This window comes from Nannospalax galili, unplaced genomic scaffold, assembly GCF_000622305.1.
Source record: "Nannospalax galili isolate Female #2095 unplaced genomic scaffold, S.galili_v1.0 scaffold367, whole genome shotgun sequence".
NCBI classification, from domain to species: Eukaryota; Metazoa; Chordata; class Mammalia; order Rodentia; family Spalacidae; genus Nannospalax; species Nannospalax galili.
Window position 1 is genome coordinate 157387 of NW_008356465.1, and position 21148 is coordinate 178534.

The window sequence follows — 21148 nt, forward strand, 5'->3', positions numbered from 1 at the left end:
GGTCTATAGTTTTCTTTTTTGGTTGTGTCTTTACCTGGTTTGGGTATTAGAGTGATGCTGGCTTCACCATAGAAGCCTTCATAGAAGGAATTTAGGAGTTCTCCCTCTGTTGCTATCATTTTGAATTATTTAAGTAATATTGGTTGGAGGTCTTCTTTAAATGTCTGGTAGAATTCTACTGTAAATCCATCTGGGCCTGGGTTTTTTTTAGTTGGGAGGCTTTGTATTACTGTTTCAATTTCCTTATATGTTATGGGTCTGTTTAAACTGTTGTGTCTTCTTGATTTAACTTTGGTGGCTCCCATGATTTTAGATATACATACATTTCTTTTAGATTTTCAAATGTAGTAGCGTATAGATTTTTAAAATATTCCCTTATAATGGTCTGGATCTTTTGGGTGTCTGTTGTGATGTTTCCCCTTTCATCTCTGATTTTGTTGATTTGGATTTGCTCTTTCTTTCTTTTGGTTAACTGGGCTAAGGGTCTATCTATCTTGTTTAGCTATTCAAAGAACCAGCTCTTAGATTCATTGATTCTTTGTACTGGTTTCTTTGTTTCTATTTCATTAGTTTCTGCTCTCATGTTTGTCATTTCTTCTCTTCTGCTGGGTTTGAGTTTCATATGTTCTTCCCTTTCCAGCATCTTGAGTTTCAGTGTTGGGTCATTTATTTGCCTTCTTTCTGATTTTTTAATGTAGGCACTTGAAGCTGTAAATCTCCCTCTTAGGACTGCTTTAAAGTACCCCAGAGGTTGTGTTATGTTGCATTGTCCTTTTCATTGAATTCCAAGAATTCTTTTATTTCTTTCTTAATTTCTCCTTTGACCCACTCATTGTTTAGGAGTATGTTGTTCAATTCCCTCCAGTTCCTGTAGTGACTAGAGCTTTGTCCAGTGTTGATTTTGAGCTTTATTGCATTGTGGTCCGATAAAATGCATGAAATTATTTCTTTTTTTGAGGGATTTTTTTATGGCTCAGTATGTGGTCAATTTTTGGAAAAGTTCATGGGATGCTGAGTAGAAAGCATATTCTTTGGTGCTTGGGTGGACTATTCGAAAGATGTCTATCAGGTCCATTTGATGTATGGTATCATTTAATTCAGATGTCTCTCTGTTTATTCTTTGTCCAGTTGACCTGTCTAATAGAGACAGTGGGGTATTGAAGTCGCCCACTATTACTGACTTGGGGTTAATCTGTGTCTTAAAGTCCTGTGGTACTGTTTTAATGAATTTGATTCCATTTTATTAGTTATGCACCAGAGTTTGGTGCATAAATGTTAAGAATTGTAATATCTTCTTGGTTAACTGTTCCCATGATCAGAATGGAGTAACCCTCCTTATCTCTTCTGATTAGTTTTACCTCAAAGTCTATTTTGTCAAATGTTAGAATTGCAACCCCTGCTTGTTTCTTAGTGCCATTTGCTTGGAATATTCTTTCCCATCCTTTTACCTTAAGGTAGTGCTTGTTTGTGAAGGAGAGATGGGTTTCTTGCAGACAGCAAAGAGGTGGATTTTGTTTCTTAATCCATTCACTTAGCCTGTGTCTTTTGACTGGGGAGTTCAGTCTATTGATATTTAAGGTTATTATTGAAAAATGTGTGTTGGTTGCCATCATTTTGATTGCTGTTTGTGTTTTCTGTCTAATTTTGTGTTTCCTCAATTGTACCTTCATTTATTTTCTTTTGTTGCCCCGGGGTATAATTGTTTTTTCTCTGCTCTCTGTATTGCTTCAAGTATTCTTTGACTGGCTGGTTTCATAGACATGTATTCTTTCAGGCTGTTCATGTCATGGAAGATTTTTCTTTTCTCCTCAAGTATAATGGACATTTTTGCTGTGTATAGTATTCTGGGTTGGCATCTATTGTCATGTAGAACTGGAAATACCTTGGTCCAAGCTCTTCTGGCTTTCACAATTTGCATTGCTAAGTCATGTGTAATTCTGTTGGGCTTTCCTTTGTATGTGACTTGTTTCTCTTTTGCTGCTTTCAGTATTCTCTCTTTGTTCTGTACATGATAGCTCAGTTATAATTCTGACGGGCTTTCCTTTGTATGTGACTTGTTGTTTTTCTTTTGCTGCTTTCAGTATTCTCTCTTTGTTCTATACATTTAGTGGGGTTTTTTGTTTGTTTTTGTTTTTGTGTTTTTGCTCTTTTTGAGACGGGGTCTCCCTGTAGCCCCAGATGTCCTGGAACTTGCTACATAGACCAGGCTGGCCTTGAACTCACAGAGATCCGCCTGCCTCTGCCTCCTGAGTTTTTAATATGACGTGTCGTGGAGAGTTCCTTTTCTGATCTTGTCTAGTTGGTGCTCTATGTACTTCCTGTATTTGTTTTTTTGGGTGGGTTTTTTTATTTTATTTATTTATTTTTTAACTTTTACAAAAAACTTTATTGAGAATTTCATAATGTATATAAGTTGTTTTGATCAAATCTATGCCCACTCCCTCCCCTCCAACATTTTTCCCTCTGAAGAGCTAACCCTAAACTCTTTTAAGTGTTAGATACAAGCTCCCAAATACTTTTGACATTTTTGGCCTTTGGAACAGAGTATGTTGCTAACAGGCCCAAGGACATTTTGACTTTTAACCCAGAAACTGGCTACATTTCTTTGGGGTCTTTTTTCCCTAACTGCCTAGCCAGTTCCTACCTCCTATTCTTATCATACCATCCTCTGAAGGGGTTACCCAAATTTCCAGTGGGGAATAGGGACGCAGACCACTCTGGCTTCTTCCATGCTGAACAGGGATGCAGGGTGAGGCAATTGGAGTACCCTTCAGTGGGTCTATCTAAAAGACTCCCAACGTGCATAACTCTTATCTGTAGAGGGAAAAGAAAGTCCTTGACTGGTGACTAGGAGACGTGAAGAAGTAAAGGCAAGGGTAGTCAGCATTACAAATTCTAGACAGGGAACTAGAAAAAAGTCAGAACAGGGCAATTTTCAAATGTTCGTATGAGAGTTTCTTGACAAGGGCTTCCAAAACCATCCCTCTATTGGGTTCTTCCTCATTTTTCTTTTGCCTTCCAAGGCTGGATTAATTGGCTGGGAAGAGTGACTGGACACTCAGGTGAGGGTCCAGTGACCCTGCTTGGCACTCCTTTAATGAATGAGCACAACCGTCAAGAAGCCCAATTGTGACCATGTTTAGCAATCAGGCTCAGCCGAAGTTGTGCTGATGGTAATTATTTCATGCAGAAGGGACTGCTGTATAGCATCATCTTATTAAAAGGACCACCACGTGGAGGCAAGATCCGGGGGCTATCAGGCAGTCCCCTGGGTTTCAAGCCCTCAGAGGGAGGCCAGAACCCAGCACTCTCTGGCGGTCTGCTTGAGCTCTGACTGCTTCCTATATTTGTATGGAGATATCTTTCCTTAATTTCTGGAAATTCTCTTCTACAATCCTGTTTAAGATCTGTTCAATACCATTAACCTGGAGTTCTTCTCCTTCCTCTGTTCCTATGATACGTAGATTTGGTCTTTTCATGGTGTCCCACATCTCTTGCATATTCCATTCCTGTGTTTTTAAAATTTTTTCATAATCTTTGCTTGAGTGGTCCAGTTCTTCAACTTTATCCTCCAGTGTTGATACTCTGTTTTCCATTTTGTCCATTGTAGCGGTGAGGCTTGCCCCTGTTGTTTCAAGGTGGCTTATTGAGTTTTGTACTTCCTTCTTCATTTCTGTCTGAGTTTTCTTCAGTGTTTCTATCCCTTTTGTGAATTCATTCAGAAATTTATCCCTATCTTCTTTTAGCTTTTTGATTTGTCTGTTCGTGTGTTCTTTAAATTCGTTGAATTCCTTGATCTTGTTTATGATGGTTCTTTTAAATTCAGTGTCCTGGGTTATCTCTAGAGGATTCTCCTTGTAGAAATCTTCTATAGGACTGGTAGAGTTTGATGGGGACACAGTGTTGGCTTTCCATTTTATTATTCTTTCATTGTGATTTTGGCATGCAAATTTCTTTTATTCATGATTCTGATATGAGAATTATATTGAAGTATGCTTCTGTTTGTATTATTGGGATGCCTATGTCCTTTCCTTATTGGTTATGTAAAGCTGGTTGGTACAGGTTTCAGGCTCTCTCAGGTTTTATTTTGGAGGGAACTGATGGCTTCAGATCAGCTATTCAGGAGCACCCAGAAAAGCCCACATCAGGTTCCAATCAGGCTTTCTTCTAAGGTTTGGACCCCTATTAGCAGGAACTCAGAGAAAATTTGGGATATTCCCTAAGAGGGGCGGATTTTGGGACTCTCAGTTGGTCTGCTGTGTCGTCAGCCCCTATGCCAGAGGGAGGCCAGAACCCAGCACTCTCTGGTAGTGTGCTGAGATCACACCTGCTATACTGTTAGAGGTAGGAGCCCACCCTCTCAGCCTATCTGCTAGAACCTCAGCCTTAGCCTACCAAAGCCAGATCTGCCCTGGGGCCTTGGGAGGGGCCTCAGGAAATCCCAGGTAGGGGGATAGGTATGGAGCAATTAGGGGAGGCTCACCACCATGTGGAGGCAGGATCTGGCACTCTCAGGCAGTCCCTTTCATTTTCAGCCTCTATGCCAAAAGGAGGCCAGAACCCGGCACTCTGTCGGTTTGCTGAAATCACAGACGCTACCTTATGTTTCTTTTTTTTTTTTTTTTTAACATTTAATTTGTACATCTATTTTTTTTTATTTTAAATTTTTTTTTACAATTAAAGTTACAGTTTTAACAATATGCAAAATATTACAGTAATTCAGATTTTTTGGCATAATGATTACAGATTTGATAAATACATTTTATATCTCATAATAGCGATGAGGATTATACAAAAGCTATTAAAACAATTATGAGAATAAATTCTATTGTCACTTAAGTATCTAAAGCTATTTTCCTTTGCGTTCTTCCAGAATGATTTGTTCTTATTCTTTACCTTAATTTGAGGGACTTCAAGAAGATACTTGTTTTTTGTTTTTTTTTTTTCATACAGAAGAATTCATTCCAAGGCAATTGACATTGAGACGTTTTCACATGCATTTCTAATCTCTATATACATGACTATCACTGGTCACAGTTTCTTTTAAGATTTTATTTATTTATTTGTAAGTGTATGCTCGTGTGAGTGTGTGTGTGTGTGTGTGTGTGTGTGTGTGTTTGTACTTGTGCACATGCATGGAGACCAGAAGAGGACATTGGGTATTCTCTGTATCACTCTCTGTCCATTCCTTTTGAGGCAGGATCCCTCCTTGAACCTGGGGCTCTTGCCATCTCAACTAGGCTAGAAGCCATTAAGCCCTATCCATGTTCCCCTTGGAGCTGAGGTTACAAGTATACAGAGGATGCCCTGTTTGTTTTGTGGGTGCTAGTATCCAAATTCCAGTCCTCATGATTGCAGAGCAAGCACCCTTAAATGCTGAACCATCTCTCCAGCACTTTTTTTTCCTGAGGTAAAATTTATGTAGCTTGAACTGTTTTAAAACTGCACAATTTACTGGCATTTCCACTTTCAGAGCGTTATTAGACCACTCCCTTTCTTTAATTCCAGAACACTTTCATCACCGAAGAGAAAATCCTGTATCCATTAAGCTCCCCATCTGATATTTTATATACATGGAGTTGTCAGAGTAAGGTAACAATTCTGAGGTCAGAAATAGCTCATTTCACATAAAATGCGTGGCCAAGGCCTGGGAACACAGACTCAAGTTACCCTGAAAGACAATTCATTAGTTGAAGAGAATTATGTGATTTTTAATAACCATAGAAAAAAGAAAAGCATGTCATCAAGTAGGTGGGTTTCAAAGGAGTAGGGGAACTTCTTCCACAGGATTTAGATGTTATCTATTAACAAGGTGAAGAAGTCTTACTTTGCATTAGGATTGGTAGAGGCTGGAGACCTGCCAGACTGAGTATGCATTCCAGAGACATGGGTTGTAATTCATTTGGTAGAGTGCTTGCTTAGCTTCCTTGAAGCCCTCCCTGGGTTCCATTTCTGGCACATGCCTATAAATCACTTGGATGGTAGGGGCAGAAGGATCAGAAGTTCAAGGTCATCCTCAACTATAAGTTCAGTGCCAACCTGGAATACATGTCTCAAAATATATAATTTGTTTATGCATTCCAAGAGTTTTATCTAGTAGCCACCAAAGTGGTAGGTCAGATATAGAGGTTGGTAGTGAGGAGCTGTTTAAAAGAACTGAAGAGAGCCCTGGTAACATTGGCTTCTTGACTTCCACAGTCAGTGCTCCAGTCAGCAAAGACTAAATTTAGATGATTTCTTGGGAGAAACTTAGTTCATAGTATTAATAGGCAACCTTTTGTGTTTTTTACCCAACATAATATCTTCAGCAGCTAGAGCTTAATGGCTGAGTGATTTGCAATTTACCCCTTGGTATATGTGTTGATAGGCTTTGGATTGTAGGTACTGTAATACTGCTATGAATATCCCTAGGCAGGGAACTATTTGAGTGTCTGTTCTCCATTCTGTTTTCATTTGTTTTGCTTTGTTTTTTGCCTTTTTTCTCTTTTTCTTTTTGACATAGGGATTTGCTGCATAGCTCAGATTGGCCAGCAACTCCCTGTGTGGCTCTGTCTGGCCTCAAACTCCTTTCTGTAGCTTCGCTGTCAGGCACATTCCTGGATCAGGGTCCTTTTGTAAAGCTCCATGTGCCACTCTGATGGTTTAGTCCAGCTATCATTTGCCAGGAAAGCACAGGGGGATCACTGTGGCACGGTTGTGATTCCAGCTCATGCTAGTTGCAGTCACAGCAAGCTGAATTTGTAGTCATCATTGTTTTATCACATCTCACATCTGCTGAGCTGAAGTCATTGTCTATATAAGTCTGTTCTCTGAAATCTGTTCAGTTCAATTCTCTTGGTCAGCTAATTGCATATGTGGCCCGCTCAGTTTCTGTTAGCTTCTTTTTTCCTAAATGTGTTCACACTTTCATGTTTCTTTGGTTTTTCTCAAATTTTTATGTTAATAGCATTTTATTTATATATATATATTTTATTGATTTTATTTTTATATATAAATATTTGGTCTGCATGTATATAAGTGCACCCATGTTGTGCAGTGCCTGTGTAGACCAGAAGAAAGTGTCAGGTCCCCTGGAACTGGAGCTACAGGCAGTTGTTAGCTGCCATGTGGGTGCTGGGAACTGAACCCAGGGCCTCTGCAAGAGCAGCCATTCTCTGAGTGCTCTTCACCACTGAGCCATCTCTCCAGCCCCTTACTTATTGTAACAACTTTGGATTCTGGTTTATTCCCTCTAAAAGTAGCAATTGGTTCTTTCAAAAGATTTATTTATTTATGTGTATGCATATGTGTACATGTGATCAGGTTCTGTTGCTACCAGGAAAGGTTATCAGATCCCTTGGAGCTGGAGTTATAGGTGGTTGCTGGCTACCCAGAATGAGTGCTGGTAACTGAATTTTGGTCCTCTGTAAGAGTGGAGAGTACTGTTAACTACTGAGCCATCTCTCCAGTGCCTATAACTTTTTTTTAAAGTACCTAGCCTGATCTGAATCTAAAATGTACCTTCCCAAAGGGTGTAGTTGCTGCTGACTGTGAATAATTACTTTTTGTTTATTTTTCTCCTACCTTTCCATAGGCATTGCATAGCAGAGGTGGGTCCAGATTATACTCTGGCAGTAGATGTGTGTAGGCTAGGGGGTACATTCAGCCCTGAGGCTGCGTTCAGGTGTGCCACTGTCAGTTTTCTCTGGGCCTGCTGGTTGTTTGTTATATGGATGACTTGGACTTGCCCTTGACTATGTACAGTGCATACTCCTGTGGTCAACCTAGGTGTATGCTGGGCCTATCCCTATGGCAGAGCCTCCTGAGACGCATAAGTCCTTGGCTGGTCCACTGGTCCATATCTGCTGGTGGTGATGATAGGCTCAGGCTGCCCATGCTGTAGCATCCTCCATGTTTGCTGACATTTTGGAAGCCTTTTGGCAGCAAACTGCACAAGGCTTTACCATCTTATGAATGCTGCTCCTACCCAGAGCCCAGTGATCTCAGGAGCAAGGTGGCTTAGTTTGTACCAAGTTAGGTTGCTGTCCAGGGGACTGTGATTGATTTGGGGAGGGTTTTGTTTTGTTTTGTTTTGTTTTTGGTCGAACTTCTCACTGCTGTGGAGGGAGTGGACAGGCAGGGCAGAGCCTCTGCTGGACCTGTGCGTGTGTGTGTGGTGTGTGTGTGTGTGTGTGTGTGTGTGTGTGTGTGTGTGTGTGTGTATATATATATATATTGGTAAATAGAGAGATGCCTAGATGCCCGGTAGTAGGGTGCAAGACCTGTAGAGCAGGAATGCCTTGGGGCATGTTTTACAGGATCCCAGGTAAGACCCTGTAGTACCATTAGGTACCAGGAAAGTAAGCAGGTAAAAAGAAGGGCCAGCCAGTTATATCTGTTTTAAATGCCATGTGAGAATAAGTCTAGATGCAAGCTGCTGTGCTGTGTGGGGCGAGAAGCAACCTGGAAGAGGTAGAGTTACATGTGCTAGACAGGTGTAAGTGATGCAGGGATTGCATGAGTGAGTTGAAGGGGCTAACTGATGAGATACAACACTAGTTATTTAAGATCATACTCCATAAAGGAGGGTAGCCAAGATACATGGGACAGATCTGAGAGTTGCTAGAATAAGGTGATGGAGGTGTAGGGTTGGGGTGGGGCTGCTGGTTACCATTCCTTTTCTTTGGTATATGTTTAGAAATCGTAATCAGCTAGGGGTCAAAGGGGACTAACTGAGGAGCAAGGGGCATAGGCAAATGTGCTGTCATCACAATAATGTATTGATTGGAGAGATCTGCTCCCAACTGTCTGTTCTAGGTTTTGGAGAAGCATGTTTATATTCAGAAAATTCTAGAAGCATGACTAGAATTTTTATAAGAGCCATGTAATAACAGCCAGACAAAAGGTGTTCATGAGAAACCAGTAGTCAGCTTGTACAGAGGCACTACCAGCTGAGTGTGTGGTGGAGAGGGACAGCAGTGATAAGCACAGAGCACCAAGAACTAGCCTAAGACAGGTAGTGTAATCTCTGCAGTTGTAGACTATACAGAAATATAGCGTACTTGACTTTGTGGCTAGAAGGTAGCCTTTCCAAAGTAATCCTGACCAGAGAGCAAATTCCATTTGGAACACAGTCTGTGGACAGAATGTGTAAGAGACTGTCTGACAAAGATGAGAAAGGCCTTGGGTTAGACAGAGGGTGGCATGGGAGACTCCTCCAGATACTCAGCTTGGTGTGAGCCAGGCAGGGCCTCTGGGAGGTGACTGTGTGGCGTTTTTTTCCCTCTTTGTTGCAGTTGGAGCAGTGCCAGTCCTTTCCAAAGACGCCTTCTCAGGCGAGAAGGGGCGCCGCTCCAATCAGGTGAAGACCCCACACAACCCCTTGGACTCCAGTGCCCCCCTGATGAAGAAGGGGAAGCAGAGGGAGATTCCTAAGGCCAAGAAGCCCACCTCACTGAAGAAGGTGTGTGGTCTGATTCCATGGAAGCAGGGCACTGAAAACACTAATTGAGTTTTATATATCTGTATTGTCTGTCTGCAGCTCATAGACCTTTATTTAGCTTTTTAGTCACTGTACTTGGGACTGAGCCTAGAGCATTGCACATGCTAGGCAAGCACTCTACCACTGAGCCATATCCCGAGCCCAGGCCTTTGGCTTTTAAAGTTTATATTACAGATCACGTTATACCGAGCTGTGTCCAAGCTTCCCTAACAAATGATCTCTCACTTTCCCCATGTAACAGGATAGAGGATGTGAGGCAAAGAAAATCTCTTTCTTTTTTCTTTGCGGCAGTACAGAAACCCAGAAGTGAGGAAATTGCATTTTCCTTCCTCACACATTCTGCTTCTCTCATATTGACCTGCCAGTGCCTGTTGACAGCTTCTGTACAAACCTCTCATTCATTACATGGCCCTGTGGTGTGTGCTCTGTCCATTTAGATGTCTATGGTCAAGTGACTTCAGAACCCAGGGCTCTCATGTTGGCCTTGTGTCCTCAGGGAGAACGACGCTATGTTCCTACCAAGTGGGGGTTAGGGGACATTGCCACTCCAAAGGCATGACCAGGCACATTCAACAAGCTGAACTTGGGGCGGTTTATTGGTTAGAAGAGTTTATCTTTTAGGTACAAGTATGTAGGTGTTTCAATCATTTGTTTAATTTTAAGATTATTTTAAAAGAACGGCAAGAGAGAATGCAGCAGAGACTCCAAGAAAATGCCGCAAGCCTGGCTGTGGGCAGCAATGATGCTCAGGATGCAGAGGATGGTGCTGATGACCAGACCCCTGACCAGGTCCACCTGAAAGGTACGATTCTGTGTGTTTGCACCTGAAAGAATCCTTCAGGTAGAAGCAGCCCTGAGGGTGATGAGCTGTGGTAGAAATGGACTTTGCCAGCCCTCCACATGAGCCTTGTGGTAGAATGCAGGTCAGCATTGTGCCTGAGCGATATGGTTTCCACACTCCAGCTTTACGGGGAGAGGAGCCTCTTGCCAAGTGTGGTCTATGTGACACTGGGTATTCTACTACCAACCACAGTACTGTTTACCAACAAGTGTATGGGACCTGTATCATAAAAGTGAATGTGTGGTTTTCAAGAAAATGCGTACTAAGTTGTACATTGAGGGGAGTATACACAGTGTGTAAGTGTATAGCTGAAGGACTTTCCACAACTTGAGCACAACCCCGTGACCCTCCCCATATGTCCTCTAGTCAGAGGCCTACCCGACGAACACTGTCCCAGTGTGCCTCCAACTGAGACTTTGGCCTTGCCACAGTGCAGCTGTGCTGGATGCCACACTGACTCCACCTTCTTTTTTGCAGATAGAGCAGTTCATTGTTTTCATTACCATATAGTATTTGGCTGGATGAGTGTTCCCAGTATGGGCGGACACTGAGGCAGCTTCTACCCTGGCTGGTAGAAGTGAGTCTGCCCTGGATAGTGTTGCTGGTGTTTCTTGTAATACATGAGCCCTTACTTCTGTGGGCATTTACCTGGGGGTAGAGTTGTTTTCAGAGCTCTGCCACACACATTCCCAGGTGTCCTGCCAGTAACACTGGGTGGATGAGACTTGTAGGTACTCCCGTCCTCATGGGCCATGGGCATTGTCTTTTTTTGTGCTTGCTGCCCTGGAGGATGAGGGGTATGTTCTTGAGTTCCTTCCCGTGAGATGTTGCCTTGCTTGTACCTTGGTACTTTGTAGTAGTAACAGGTTGGAGATGCCAAGTTGATATGTTATATGCAGCCCAGTCAGGCACTCTTAGTTTTATTGTGGGGTTTTTGTTGTTGGTTGGTTGGTTGTTTGCAACACTGAGGAGCAAACTCTGGGTCGACAGCTCTGCACCGCTAGCCCAAGGCTCCCATAGTTTAGATGTTGAAGCTCAGTGTTTTTTTAGAAGGTTGTTTGACAAAGGACTGGCTGAAACATTTAAGCATAAAAACTCAGAACTCTAACCCTGGAGGTAGGGGAGGTGTTTGTGTTTATTTTTGTGTTTGTTTGAGACAGGGTCTCACTGTGTACCCCTGGCTGACTTGGAACTCACTATATAGACCAGGCTGGCCTCAAACTCAGAGCGAGCACCTGCCTCTGCCTGCTGTGCGTTAGGATTAAAGATGTACACCATGATGTTTAGCAAGTAATCCTGTTGTTTAAAATTTCCTAATACGGTATTCTTTAGATTCCAAAATTAAAAGGTCGATTTGGTCACTTAAAATAATTAAAATGGCAACTTTTCTGTATTTTACTCTATTTTCAGTATCTTGAAAATGAATAGGTAACAGACTTGAGGAGGGTAGACATCTGGGAAGACAAGAAAGCTGCTCTGAGAGTTTCTACCAGCCTTTCTGTCTTCTTGAAGGCTGTGTTATACCTTGTGGCCTTCTCTGCAGTGCGTTCTGCAAGTTGGTGGGTGTATTACTTACTTTTCTGTTGCTGTGATAGAAACACTAACCAAAGCAATTTATAGAAGGAAGGGTTTATTTGAGCTTACTGTTCCAAGGGGACAAGAGTCTATCACAGCAGGAAGGCATGGTGGCAGAGGTGGCTGGAGGAGCAGAAGCTAAGCTCTCATATCTTCAAGCAGGCACAGGAAACAAGAGAGCCACTGGAGATCCAACAAGGCTTAAGAACTCTCTAAGCCTGCCCCCTGTGACGTGCTTCCTCCAGGATAGCCACATCTAAGACCTGGGGACAAAAAGCCCAATACTTGGAGCCTATGGGGGCCATTTGTATTCAAACCACCACAGTGGGTGTAGGGCTGCTGGTGTGTCATTGGCGCAGCTCTGGGCTGGTACCATGTGGCTGTCTGTTACACAGGCCTTCTGTGTACACAGTGATTTTTTTTTTTTCCTTGAAGGTCCAGAGAGGACAGAAGAACCATTGTCCCCCATACTTGTGGTTGAGGAAGAGTCCGAAGAGCCACTTGGCACAGAACTCCAGAGGGACCCAGAGGCCTGCCAGCCTGCCCCCAACCATGCCGCCTTTCCCAAGATCCACAGCCGGAGGTTCCGGGAGTGAGTGAGCACTTGCTGCTAGGGCTAGGGTTCAGTCTGGTTTCTCTCTCCTGTAGGGCACAGCACCACAGGCTGTGCAGCTGGGCCACACTATTTAAAGGTGCCTGGGTCACTAGCTATGGAGGGTGGCTGGGATGTGGGCATTCCAGTCTTGTGTGTGTCTGCATGTACTGCAGTTCTGTCCTGCTGGTAATGCTGAAAGAGGTGTCTTGAGTCCACATTTGAAGTACAGATGCAGTGAGGTGAAGTGATAACAATGGGCCTTGCCATGCTGCAGTTTAAGAATGGAGTTTCTGGGGCTGGAGAGATGGCTCAGTGGTTGTTCTTACAGAAGACCCGGGTTTGAATCCCAGCACCCACAAGGCAGCTAACAACTGTCCGTAACTCCAGTCCCAGGGGATCTGACAGCCTCTTCTGACCTCTACGGGCATTGCACGACAGGGGTGCACTTACCTACACGCAGGCAATGCATGCATACACATAATTTTTTTTTTTTATGGAATTTCTTTCTCTTTTTTCTTCTATTTTTTTCCTTTCTTCCTCTTCCTCCTCTTCTCCCGCCCAACATCTCTCTCTCCCTCTGTCTTTCTGTCTCTCACTGTATTTACTCTTTTTTGATATAGTCTCATTGTGTAGCCCAGGCTGGCCTTAGCCTTGAACTCACACTGCTGCTTCCTCAGCCCCTCAGTACTGCGAGTATAGGTGTGGGCCACTGAACCCAGCTTCAGTTTAGTTCCTGGGGCAGGATGTCTTTGATGTTTGCTCACACCTCCTTATCACTGCCTAGGGCTCCTCTGGGCAACCTGTCCAGGTGTTTGTGTTCATGGGGGAGAGGCCAGATAGGAGATTGTGTAAGCCATGGAGGGCAGACCTCCCTTGTAGTGGGCAGGGGGTTGCTTCCATCCATCTCTTGTGCCCCAGGCTCATCAGGATTCCCCACAGCCCTGATGAGTGCTGGTACCCCCATGAGTCCTATCTGATACTTTCTTTCCTCCCTTCTCCCTGGGGTTCCTTTCAGCTACTGCAGCCAGATGCTCAGTAAAGAAGTGGACGCTTGTGTCACGGGTCTGCTCAAGGAACTGGTACGCTTCCAAGACCGGATGTACCAGAAGGATCCAGTCAAGGCTAAGACCAAACGCCGGCTGGTGCTGGGACTGAGGGAAGTTCTTAAACACCTGAAGCTCAGGAAGCTGAAGTGCATCATCATCTCCCCCAACTGTGAGAAGACACAGTCCAAAGGTAACAACATCTCCATAGTGTCCTGGTGCATGGGCTCCTGTGCCAGCCCCCAGTGTGCAGTGTGTGTTCCTCACAGTCAGCCACTGCTCCTGATCAATGGGTGTCTTACTTTCACTTTTGCTCTTAACCCCTAACCCAACTTTAACCGTAGTCCTAAACCAACCTTCCTCTGACTGAGCACTTCCCCTCTGAGGCTGGCCAGCAAGCCTCCCTCTGGCAACAGGTTAGGTTGTGTGCCTGTGCCATACAGGCTGCAGCCCTGGAGCTTAGGTGTTCACTCAAGACCTTGTTCCTGTACAGGGCTTTGGTCCTGTCTGCAGAGTTATTCACTCTGGTTAATTCCTCTGCTCACTCATTACCAGTGAATTTCTCAGAATACATGGCCAATTTACCAGGGCTGGAAGGAGGCTGTGGTGAGGCGGTGAAGGCTATCTGTCTGTACTGTACCATTATGGCTCTAGGAGGACTTTCCTGTCTGTGTTGTATCCTGCTGGGGTCAGTGGTAGAAGGAGTTGTTAGGAACAGAGTGCCATCACTCTTGTACAACCTTATCATCTTGTCACGGCACAACATTCCCCTCCTGGGAATGTCTTTCTAAGCATGAGCCCTTCCCCAGTCCCACTCCTTTCTCCTGGTTGCAGCCTTCAACTTGGCCATAGTCACACTTCGCGGTAACAGACCCAGATCCTGATGCTGAGCCCTGAGCTGTAATCTTCTCTGGTTATCATTTCACATCCAAAGCCTGGAGGTTTCCTAAGGGGTCTGCAGGGCCCAGACCCAGAAGCAGCAGCTGAATTTCTTCATGCTAGCCCTGCCCTCACCTCTATGTTGGCTCTGTGCAGCTCACCATCACCACCTGCCAGAACCTGACAGGGTTTCAGTGACCTGCCCATCTGGCTATGTCAGGCAGTGTCCAGCAGCCTCTCCAGGTCCTGGGAGAGAAGAAGTTACATGTTATTCTGGCTCTTTTGTCAGCAGTATACATACAGAGATTAAACTGTGAAATGAGTACACAGGCTTCCTTACTGAAAAGGTAGGCCTGGGCTTCCTGCAGTCTAGCGACCCCAGCAGTTAGCCCTTAGGCAAATCTTGTGGTATTTCCTTCCACAGCTCCAAGTAAGTGGCTTGTAAACCACTGCTGAGTATATTTTTAACTTACTGATTTCTTAGCTTCCCTGTAGAGTCCAGAGCCTACACTCTTTCCAGCCCCTGCATCCTAACTCATAGCCTGGCTTTTTTTTTTTTTTTTTCCTTTTTTGTAATGTCTGCCTAATGTTCTCTGTAGTTAGGTTAATAAAGTGCATGTCCTGACTGGAGTCTCGGTGTATGCTCAGACAGTAGGTGGGAGAGGCCACCTGCAGCTTCATCTGCTGAAGTGATACTCCTTCCAGACTCTGCCTCTCATGTAGCTCTCATCTGAACAGTTTATCTCCATTCTGCCCTTGCTGGGGCATATTGTTTATGGGATCCTGGTGGCTCCCTTCTGTAGGGAGTACCCTGTTTAGCTGGAGTACATTGTCTTGTGGTTAATGAGAGAAGGGTTCCTAGGAGGCACAGATCTTGCTTGAAGTCTGTGGTGTCTGGTTCTTGGCCCTTTATAATTTTTTTGTGTTTCCTCCTTGCTCCTGGGTGTCTGGGGTGTGGGCAGTTTGTATCCCTGCCTGTGGATCTGCCTTTTGAATTTTCACTCTGAATCCTCTCCTGGTCAGCCATCCTGAGCTGGGGTGGGGCAGGGCCTCTGAAGGCATCCTGTGCTTTTCTCTGAGTCTTTCCATCTTGTTCCTTTCATTCTGTTTCTGGTCAAGATTTTCAGCTATCTCTTAATTTTCTGTAGCATTTTCCATTTCTGGGAGTTGGTTTTGGTGTCTATGAAGGCAGCTTGCTTGCTTTGCAGTGCTGAGGAGAGACATGGGGCCTTGTACATGCTAGCAAGTCTCTTAACATACAACCCTGAAGGCTCCTTCTCTGCCATGCTGCTGTGGCTTCATGGGTATCTGACATCATTGAGTCTGGTCAGGTCTCTTCCCCTTGCCAAGCCTCCATTTCCTCTGGCACCTGCTGTTTGTTTGGGTCTCTCATGGTGAGATTTTCTGTAGCTATCTGTCCAAGTGGGTGGCTGGCTTCCCACGGAAGCCTGTGAGCACCTTGTAGGGTTGTGGTTGTCACATTGCAGGCCACTTCAGAACCACTCAGAGGGCTGGTAAAACAAATTCCTGAGTTTCCTTCTGAGCAGGTCCAGTTGCCCTGAGAGCTTGTATTTCCAGTTAGTTTAAGGTGATGACTGACAGCACTGCTCTAAGAAGCCACTAGAAGAAACCCACACCTTAGGTGGCCCTGTTGGAAGTGCCCTGGAGGTGAGCACTGTCTTCCCTCTAAACTAGTCACAGCCTCCTCCTCCTAGCTTCGTTCTTTCTGCCTCTTGCTTGGGGAGCAGGTTTGGCTCTTAGCTCTACCCTCTCAGTCTTCTGTATGCTACCATCAGAGGCTTGGCATGGGGAGTCCTGCATGCCTGGCCCTGCCTCAGCAGAGGACTATAGTGAGGGCTGGATGAACTCCTGCTTGCCACTGTGGTTTCTTGGGTGGACACTGCAGAGCAGTGGCAGCATTGAGAGCAGGCATGTGGGGAGCCCATGACTACACTTCCAAGTGTCCCAGAAGAACTGTGCAGAGGAATGAGCTGGAACCAGTGTATGCAGTGCTTTCCACAGACTTATAGTCTTGGGTCCTAGTGAAGGCCTGCTCCATCTGGCACAGTTCAAAGTTCCACAGTACAGAAGGGGAGTATAGTTGATTGTAACCTCTGCTGCCTGCCCACAGTGCAGGCCAGGAAGCCACCATTACCAGTATAGGTGGTACACCCTTTTTAAAAGACAAACTCACAGACCCTAGCTAGGGCTGACCTTGTGGGTAGGGCTTCAAAGGCTACAGAAAGGCTTGATGTGTTGGGTCTCTTCCACACACATTACTCACACGGCAGTAGTGATCTGGGGCTTAGCAGATGATGGATGGATGGAAAGACTTTCCATCTACACTACAGGGGGGCTTACTCTTTCCACCCAATCAGCTGAAAATCTCTCACTGCAGTATTTCCAAAAATCTCATCACCCTCTGCCATCTCTCTCCGTTTCCTGATCTCACCAGAACTGGACCATTTCCTAAGTTCCCATCTAGAGGTTGTCTCCTCCTTACTGTCAGTGCCTTTCAGGTAGATCTAAGGCAAAGAGGGCAGAATGAAGGTGACAGGAGTTCCAATTTCATCTCCGGTCCTACTAGATGGAGAGTTGGTTTCCAGGTTGCACATGGCGCTAGACTGAGCCTTTAGTCTCCCTGGGAAGATGAGCAGCATGTAATCAGGTTCCAGGTGAAACTTAACAGTTGTAAACAATGTTAGCAAACATTTGTATCCTCCAGTTCTTTTGTGAGAATTGTGTATCTGTCAGTTTATACCTAAAGGGCAGACATCTCCCTGCCCTCCAGGTACTTTCAGCACCTCCCATGTGCTGTCTCCCTAGGCCTGTGCTTGGCTTCACCATGACCCACACCCCACCATACCATACCACCCTTCTGGAGAGTCGTCAGTGACATTTTCCTTATGAGGGATGGTGCACATCTGTCTTCCCACTTAAGAGCTTCTTACCGCCTGTGAACTGTTAGTTCATATGCTTTTCATATTGACTCTTACCTATTTTGTAATAGGCTAACCCTTAGGGAGCTGGAGAGATGGTTTAGTGGTTAAGAGCACTGGCTGCTGCTGTAGAGGTCCTGAGTTCTGTTCCAGCACCCACAGCACAGCTAATAACCGTCTGTAATTCCAGTTCCAGGAGATCAAATGCACTCTTCTGGCCCCCATGGGCATTGCATGCACATGATAAACTTACATATAGGCAGGTAAAACACTCATATACATTAAGTTAAAATAAATGAACTGAAAATAAGTTTTTTAAACAGCTAGCCCGTAGGGCAAGAGTTCCAAATATTAAAATACTTTCACTTTGTCATTTTTCTTTTTTTTTCCATAAAGACTTTAGATGTTATAAATACTAAATTTTTAAACTTTTTATTAATTTATTTTACAGATAAGTTTTATTTCATTTCTCACCTTCCCTACTCCATCATTATTAAAGAACTTTCAAAGTCTGCTTTCTTCCTGGTTCTTCTGTGTTTTTCTGTTTAGGTAGAATGCATTCCTGTCTGAGACATAAAGTATAAGTGTAGCTAGATTGTCCAGTCCCCAGACATCTTGTGTTCACCTGCCTTCTCACAGCCTCAGTGCTCACACACTAGGTTGTTTCTGGGCCCTCTTTCTGGGTGTGTGCCATCTAGTTTACTGCCTCTCTTCTGCTTTGTGTCAGGCTTGGAGCTAGGTGGTACCAGCTTATGTTTTCCCGTATTCCCTTCCCCCACCATTAAAAAAAGTCAAAGCCCATTTTTGGGAAATCATAATATTTTAAAGTTCAAGGTAAATGGAATTAGCATTTGATCTGTAGATCATCCTGTGGAAGAGCAGAGGTCAGGGTGCCGTTCTGCTCAGTTAGTATGTTGGAGTTCTGAAATCTTTGGTTGGCTTACTGAGTTTATTCCTGCCTGCTGCAGTCTTCTGTTGCCCAGGTAAATACGGTCATCTCATTGTACCCTCTTAGAGTACAGAGGCTTATGCCCAATACCCTCACTTCCCCAGTGTTGGTAGTGATCCTGAGGTGCTGTTGTGCTGCCAGTGAACCGGTACCTCACCTGTGCATGATGCTCCTTTACCTGCCTTCCCCTCTTTTTGCCTTCCTGGTACCTCATCAGAAGCAGGCCCAGTTAAGGAGGGGGTGGGAGCTCTTGTAAACCAGGCCCCAGGGCCTGAACAGTAGTGCCCTGTGGTGTAGACACAGTAACCTCTCTGAGCCTCTGGTTTTCCATCTTTAGGAGTTGGCACCTGCTTTTTAAGGACTTCGTGGGAGGACATAGACCTTATATGTGTGAAGCAGTTGGTCAGTGGCCTGGCACAGACTGAGGGTTCAGTAGTGTTAGCTAGCATAATGAGTAGCCTTATGTTGTAGAGGTATCTCTCTTGGAGAATTGATTCTTGTGATTGGGACTTGTTCTCTCCTGGTCAGATTTGGTATGGGCCACTGACCTAAGTATAAAATCATAGGTAGGGCGTGCTGCTGTCTAGAGTCAGCATCTACCCCATGCCTTGTGGGACCTGTGCTTATCTGACCAGGTGGACTGGACGACACGCTGCATACCATCATCGATTGTGCCTGTGAGCAGAACATTCCCTTTGTGTTTGCACTCAACCGCAAGGCTCTGGGCCGTAGTCTGAACAAAGCAGTACCTGTCAGCGTTGTGGGGATCTTCAGCTACGATGGGGCCCAGGTGAGTTGGGCCCCAGCCTCTTGGTCATGGCTTGTGAGCCTACCAGCTGGCAGGCCATAGCCGATGTTAAGTTGGCCCCAAGGAGAACACCCTCCAAAGCAGAACCTCTCAGAAAGTTAGAGGTCTTGTCTCCCTAATAACACCACATTAAAGGTCCTGAATTTGACTCTAGGCTCATTGCCAACAGAGAGGCACTGCAGGCTGAAAGAATTGGCCAGGTCCCTCTTCTCCTGGCAGCACCTACAGGCAAGAGGTCACACCAGCCATGTTGCCCCTTCCTCTCTTTGGAGGGTGCTATCCTGCAGTGCACTGGGAACGAATCACCTCCCATAAGTCAAGATGCCACCTGTGTGCTCTCTTGTACCCAAGGACCAGTTCCACAAGATGGTTGAGCTGACCATGGCAGCCCGACAGGCATACAAGACCATGTTGGAGAAGGTGCGGCAGGAGTTGGCAGGCGAGCCTAGGCCTCAGACCCCTCCCAGCCCTCCCACACAGGGCCTCAGGTGCTCTGCCCAGGACAGTTCCCCAACCTGCACTGGAAAAGAGCCACACTACAGTAAGTGCTCTGGGGAGGGGGACATCTCCAGTTATTTATCAGTGTTAATCAGAGACCTCAGGAGTGCAGTGTGGTGCCAGTGCCTTAAGACCAGCTGCAGCGGACTCTGAGATATTGTCAAATTTTGGAAGCGCCAAGGCTTATTTACCATGATGCTCTTAGACTTTGAGCTAAATGTCACCTGGACAGAGGTGGTTTAAGGGCAGCTAAACACAAGATGAGCTTGGGAGGCCGAGGACCTTAGCTCTCAGGACCTTTGGGAGGTCCGTGCTCTCAGGACCATTGTTCACTGAAACCTGCTCTCTAGGGCTGTGATTAATGCTGGTCATTAAGGGAAAGCCCAGCCTAGCAGGTGGGAGGAGTGAGTAGTGCTGGCTGGGCAGCCCTGAGCTGGGCATCTGTAACTCATGCCACCCTCCAGGCTCTGATGGAGCTTTGTGGCCTGTCAGTGTCTGCTCGTCACTTGAGCTGTTTCCCTGTTTCAGTTGAGATTTGGAGAAAGCATCTGGAAGCGTACAGTCAATGCACTCTGGAGCTGGAAGACTCACTGGAGGCTTCGACCTCTCAGATGATGAACTTGAATTTATAAGAAGAGAGTTCTTGCCTATGTGTCTGTTGGGTAAGGGAGCAGGAGGCAGGAAAAAGACTTCCTTCTCCATTCTTTACTGATTTAATGTATTTTTTTTTTTTTTTTTTTTTTTTTTTTTGTGGCTGCTGAGTTGAAAACTCACTGGCCTGAAGGCAAAGGAAGCAGTGGGTGCAGCAATGTGAATCCATCAGATGGACACTCGGGAAAGGAGCTAAGAGCCTGAGAGTTCAGCTTGAGTTCTCTCTGCTCACTGTGGATCTGGAAATACTGGAGAACCTGCTCCTGGGTACTTTGGCTGCTAAGGAAGCACTTCATTGCAGTGCAGCTGAGCCATGCCATGCCAGAGGGTTTGCAGAGCAGGGTTGGGCTCCTGGAGGGAGGTGGGAAGGGCACTTTCTCAGGGGACTGAGCTCTGCCACTTTGTGCTACCGATGGTTTGCTAATGAGCCTAAGAAGGAATTCGTTCCGGACTTGTGACTTTTTGGCATAAGTTTCTCCTTTTAGTTTTTATTTTCCAAAGAAGCAATATATATTGAAATTCGTAAATTTCAGTTTGATAATCTACAAATCTTTTTTAATGAACATTAAATTATGAATGTGGTTTCTGTCTTAGATGACAGTCTACTTTCATACTTTCCCTGCAAGTAAGAGGGCTTATTTATTTTGAATAAAGAGTGATTATTTAATTTTATCTCAGACTCTGGTGCTCTTCATCTTCAGCTTGTCAATCTTACTGGTCACTCCCACACCCTGAGTTGTTCCTCTTTAACACTGTTCTGAACAATAGGCCCAAGCAGGAGCAGTCACTGTGCTCAGCCCTAGAACCAGTGACTGCTGAAGTCTGCAGTCTGCTCAGTCTCAACCTGGGCTTGTATTCCTTTTACCAAAGCCTGTTCTGTGCCATAAAA

The 21148-nt window shown here is 45.0% G+C and overlaps 1 protein-coding gene across 2 annotated transcripts in view; it reads left to right on the plus strand.

Moving 5' to 3' along the window:
- The window catches only part of Secisbp2 (SECIS binding protein 2), a 48191-nt gene extending 27260 nt beyond the window's left edge, over positions 1 to 20931 (plus strand). For both annotated transcript variants that reach the window (XM_008854584.2, XM_008854585.2), the window contains exons 11-17: positions 9276 to 9442; positions 10145 to 10283; positions 12333 to 12489; positions 13508 to 13728; positions 18938 to 19092; positions 19462 to 19651; positions 20137 to 20931. In XM_008854584.2, the coding sequence (XP_008852806.1) occupies positions 9276 to 9442; positions 10145 to 10283; positions 12333 to 12489; positions 13508 to 13728; positions 18938 to 19092; positions 19462 to 19651; positions 20137 to 20240 (1133 nt within the window). In that variant the 3' untranslated portion in view covers positions 20241 to 20931. The remainder of the gene's footprint in view (positions 1 to 9275; positions 9443 to 10144; positions 10284 to 12332; positions 12490 to 13507; positions 13729 to 18937; positions 19093 to 19461; positions 19652 to 20136) is intronic.
- The last annotated feature ends 217 nt before the right edge of the window (positions 20932 to 21148 follow it).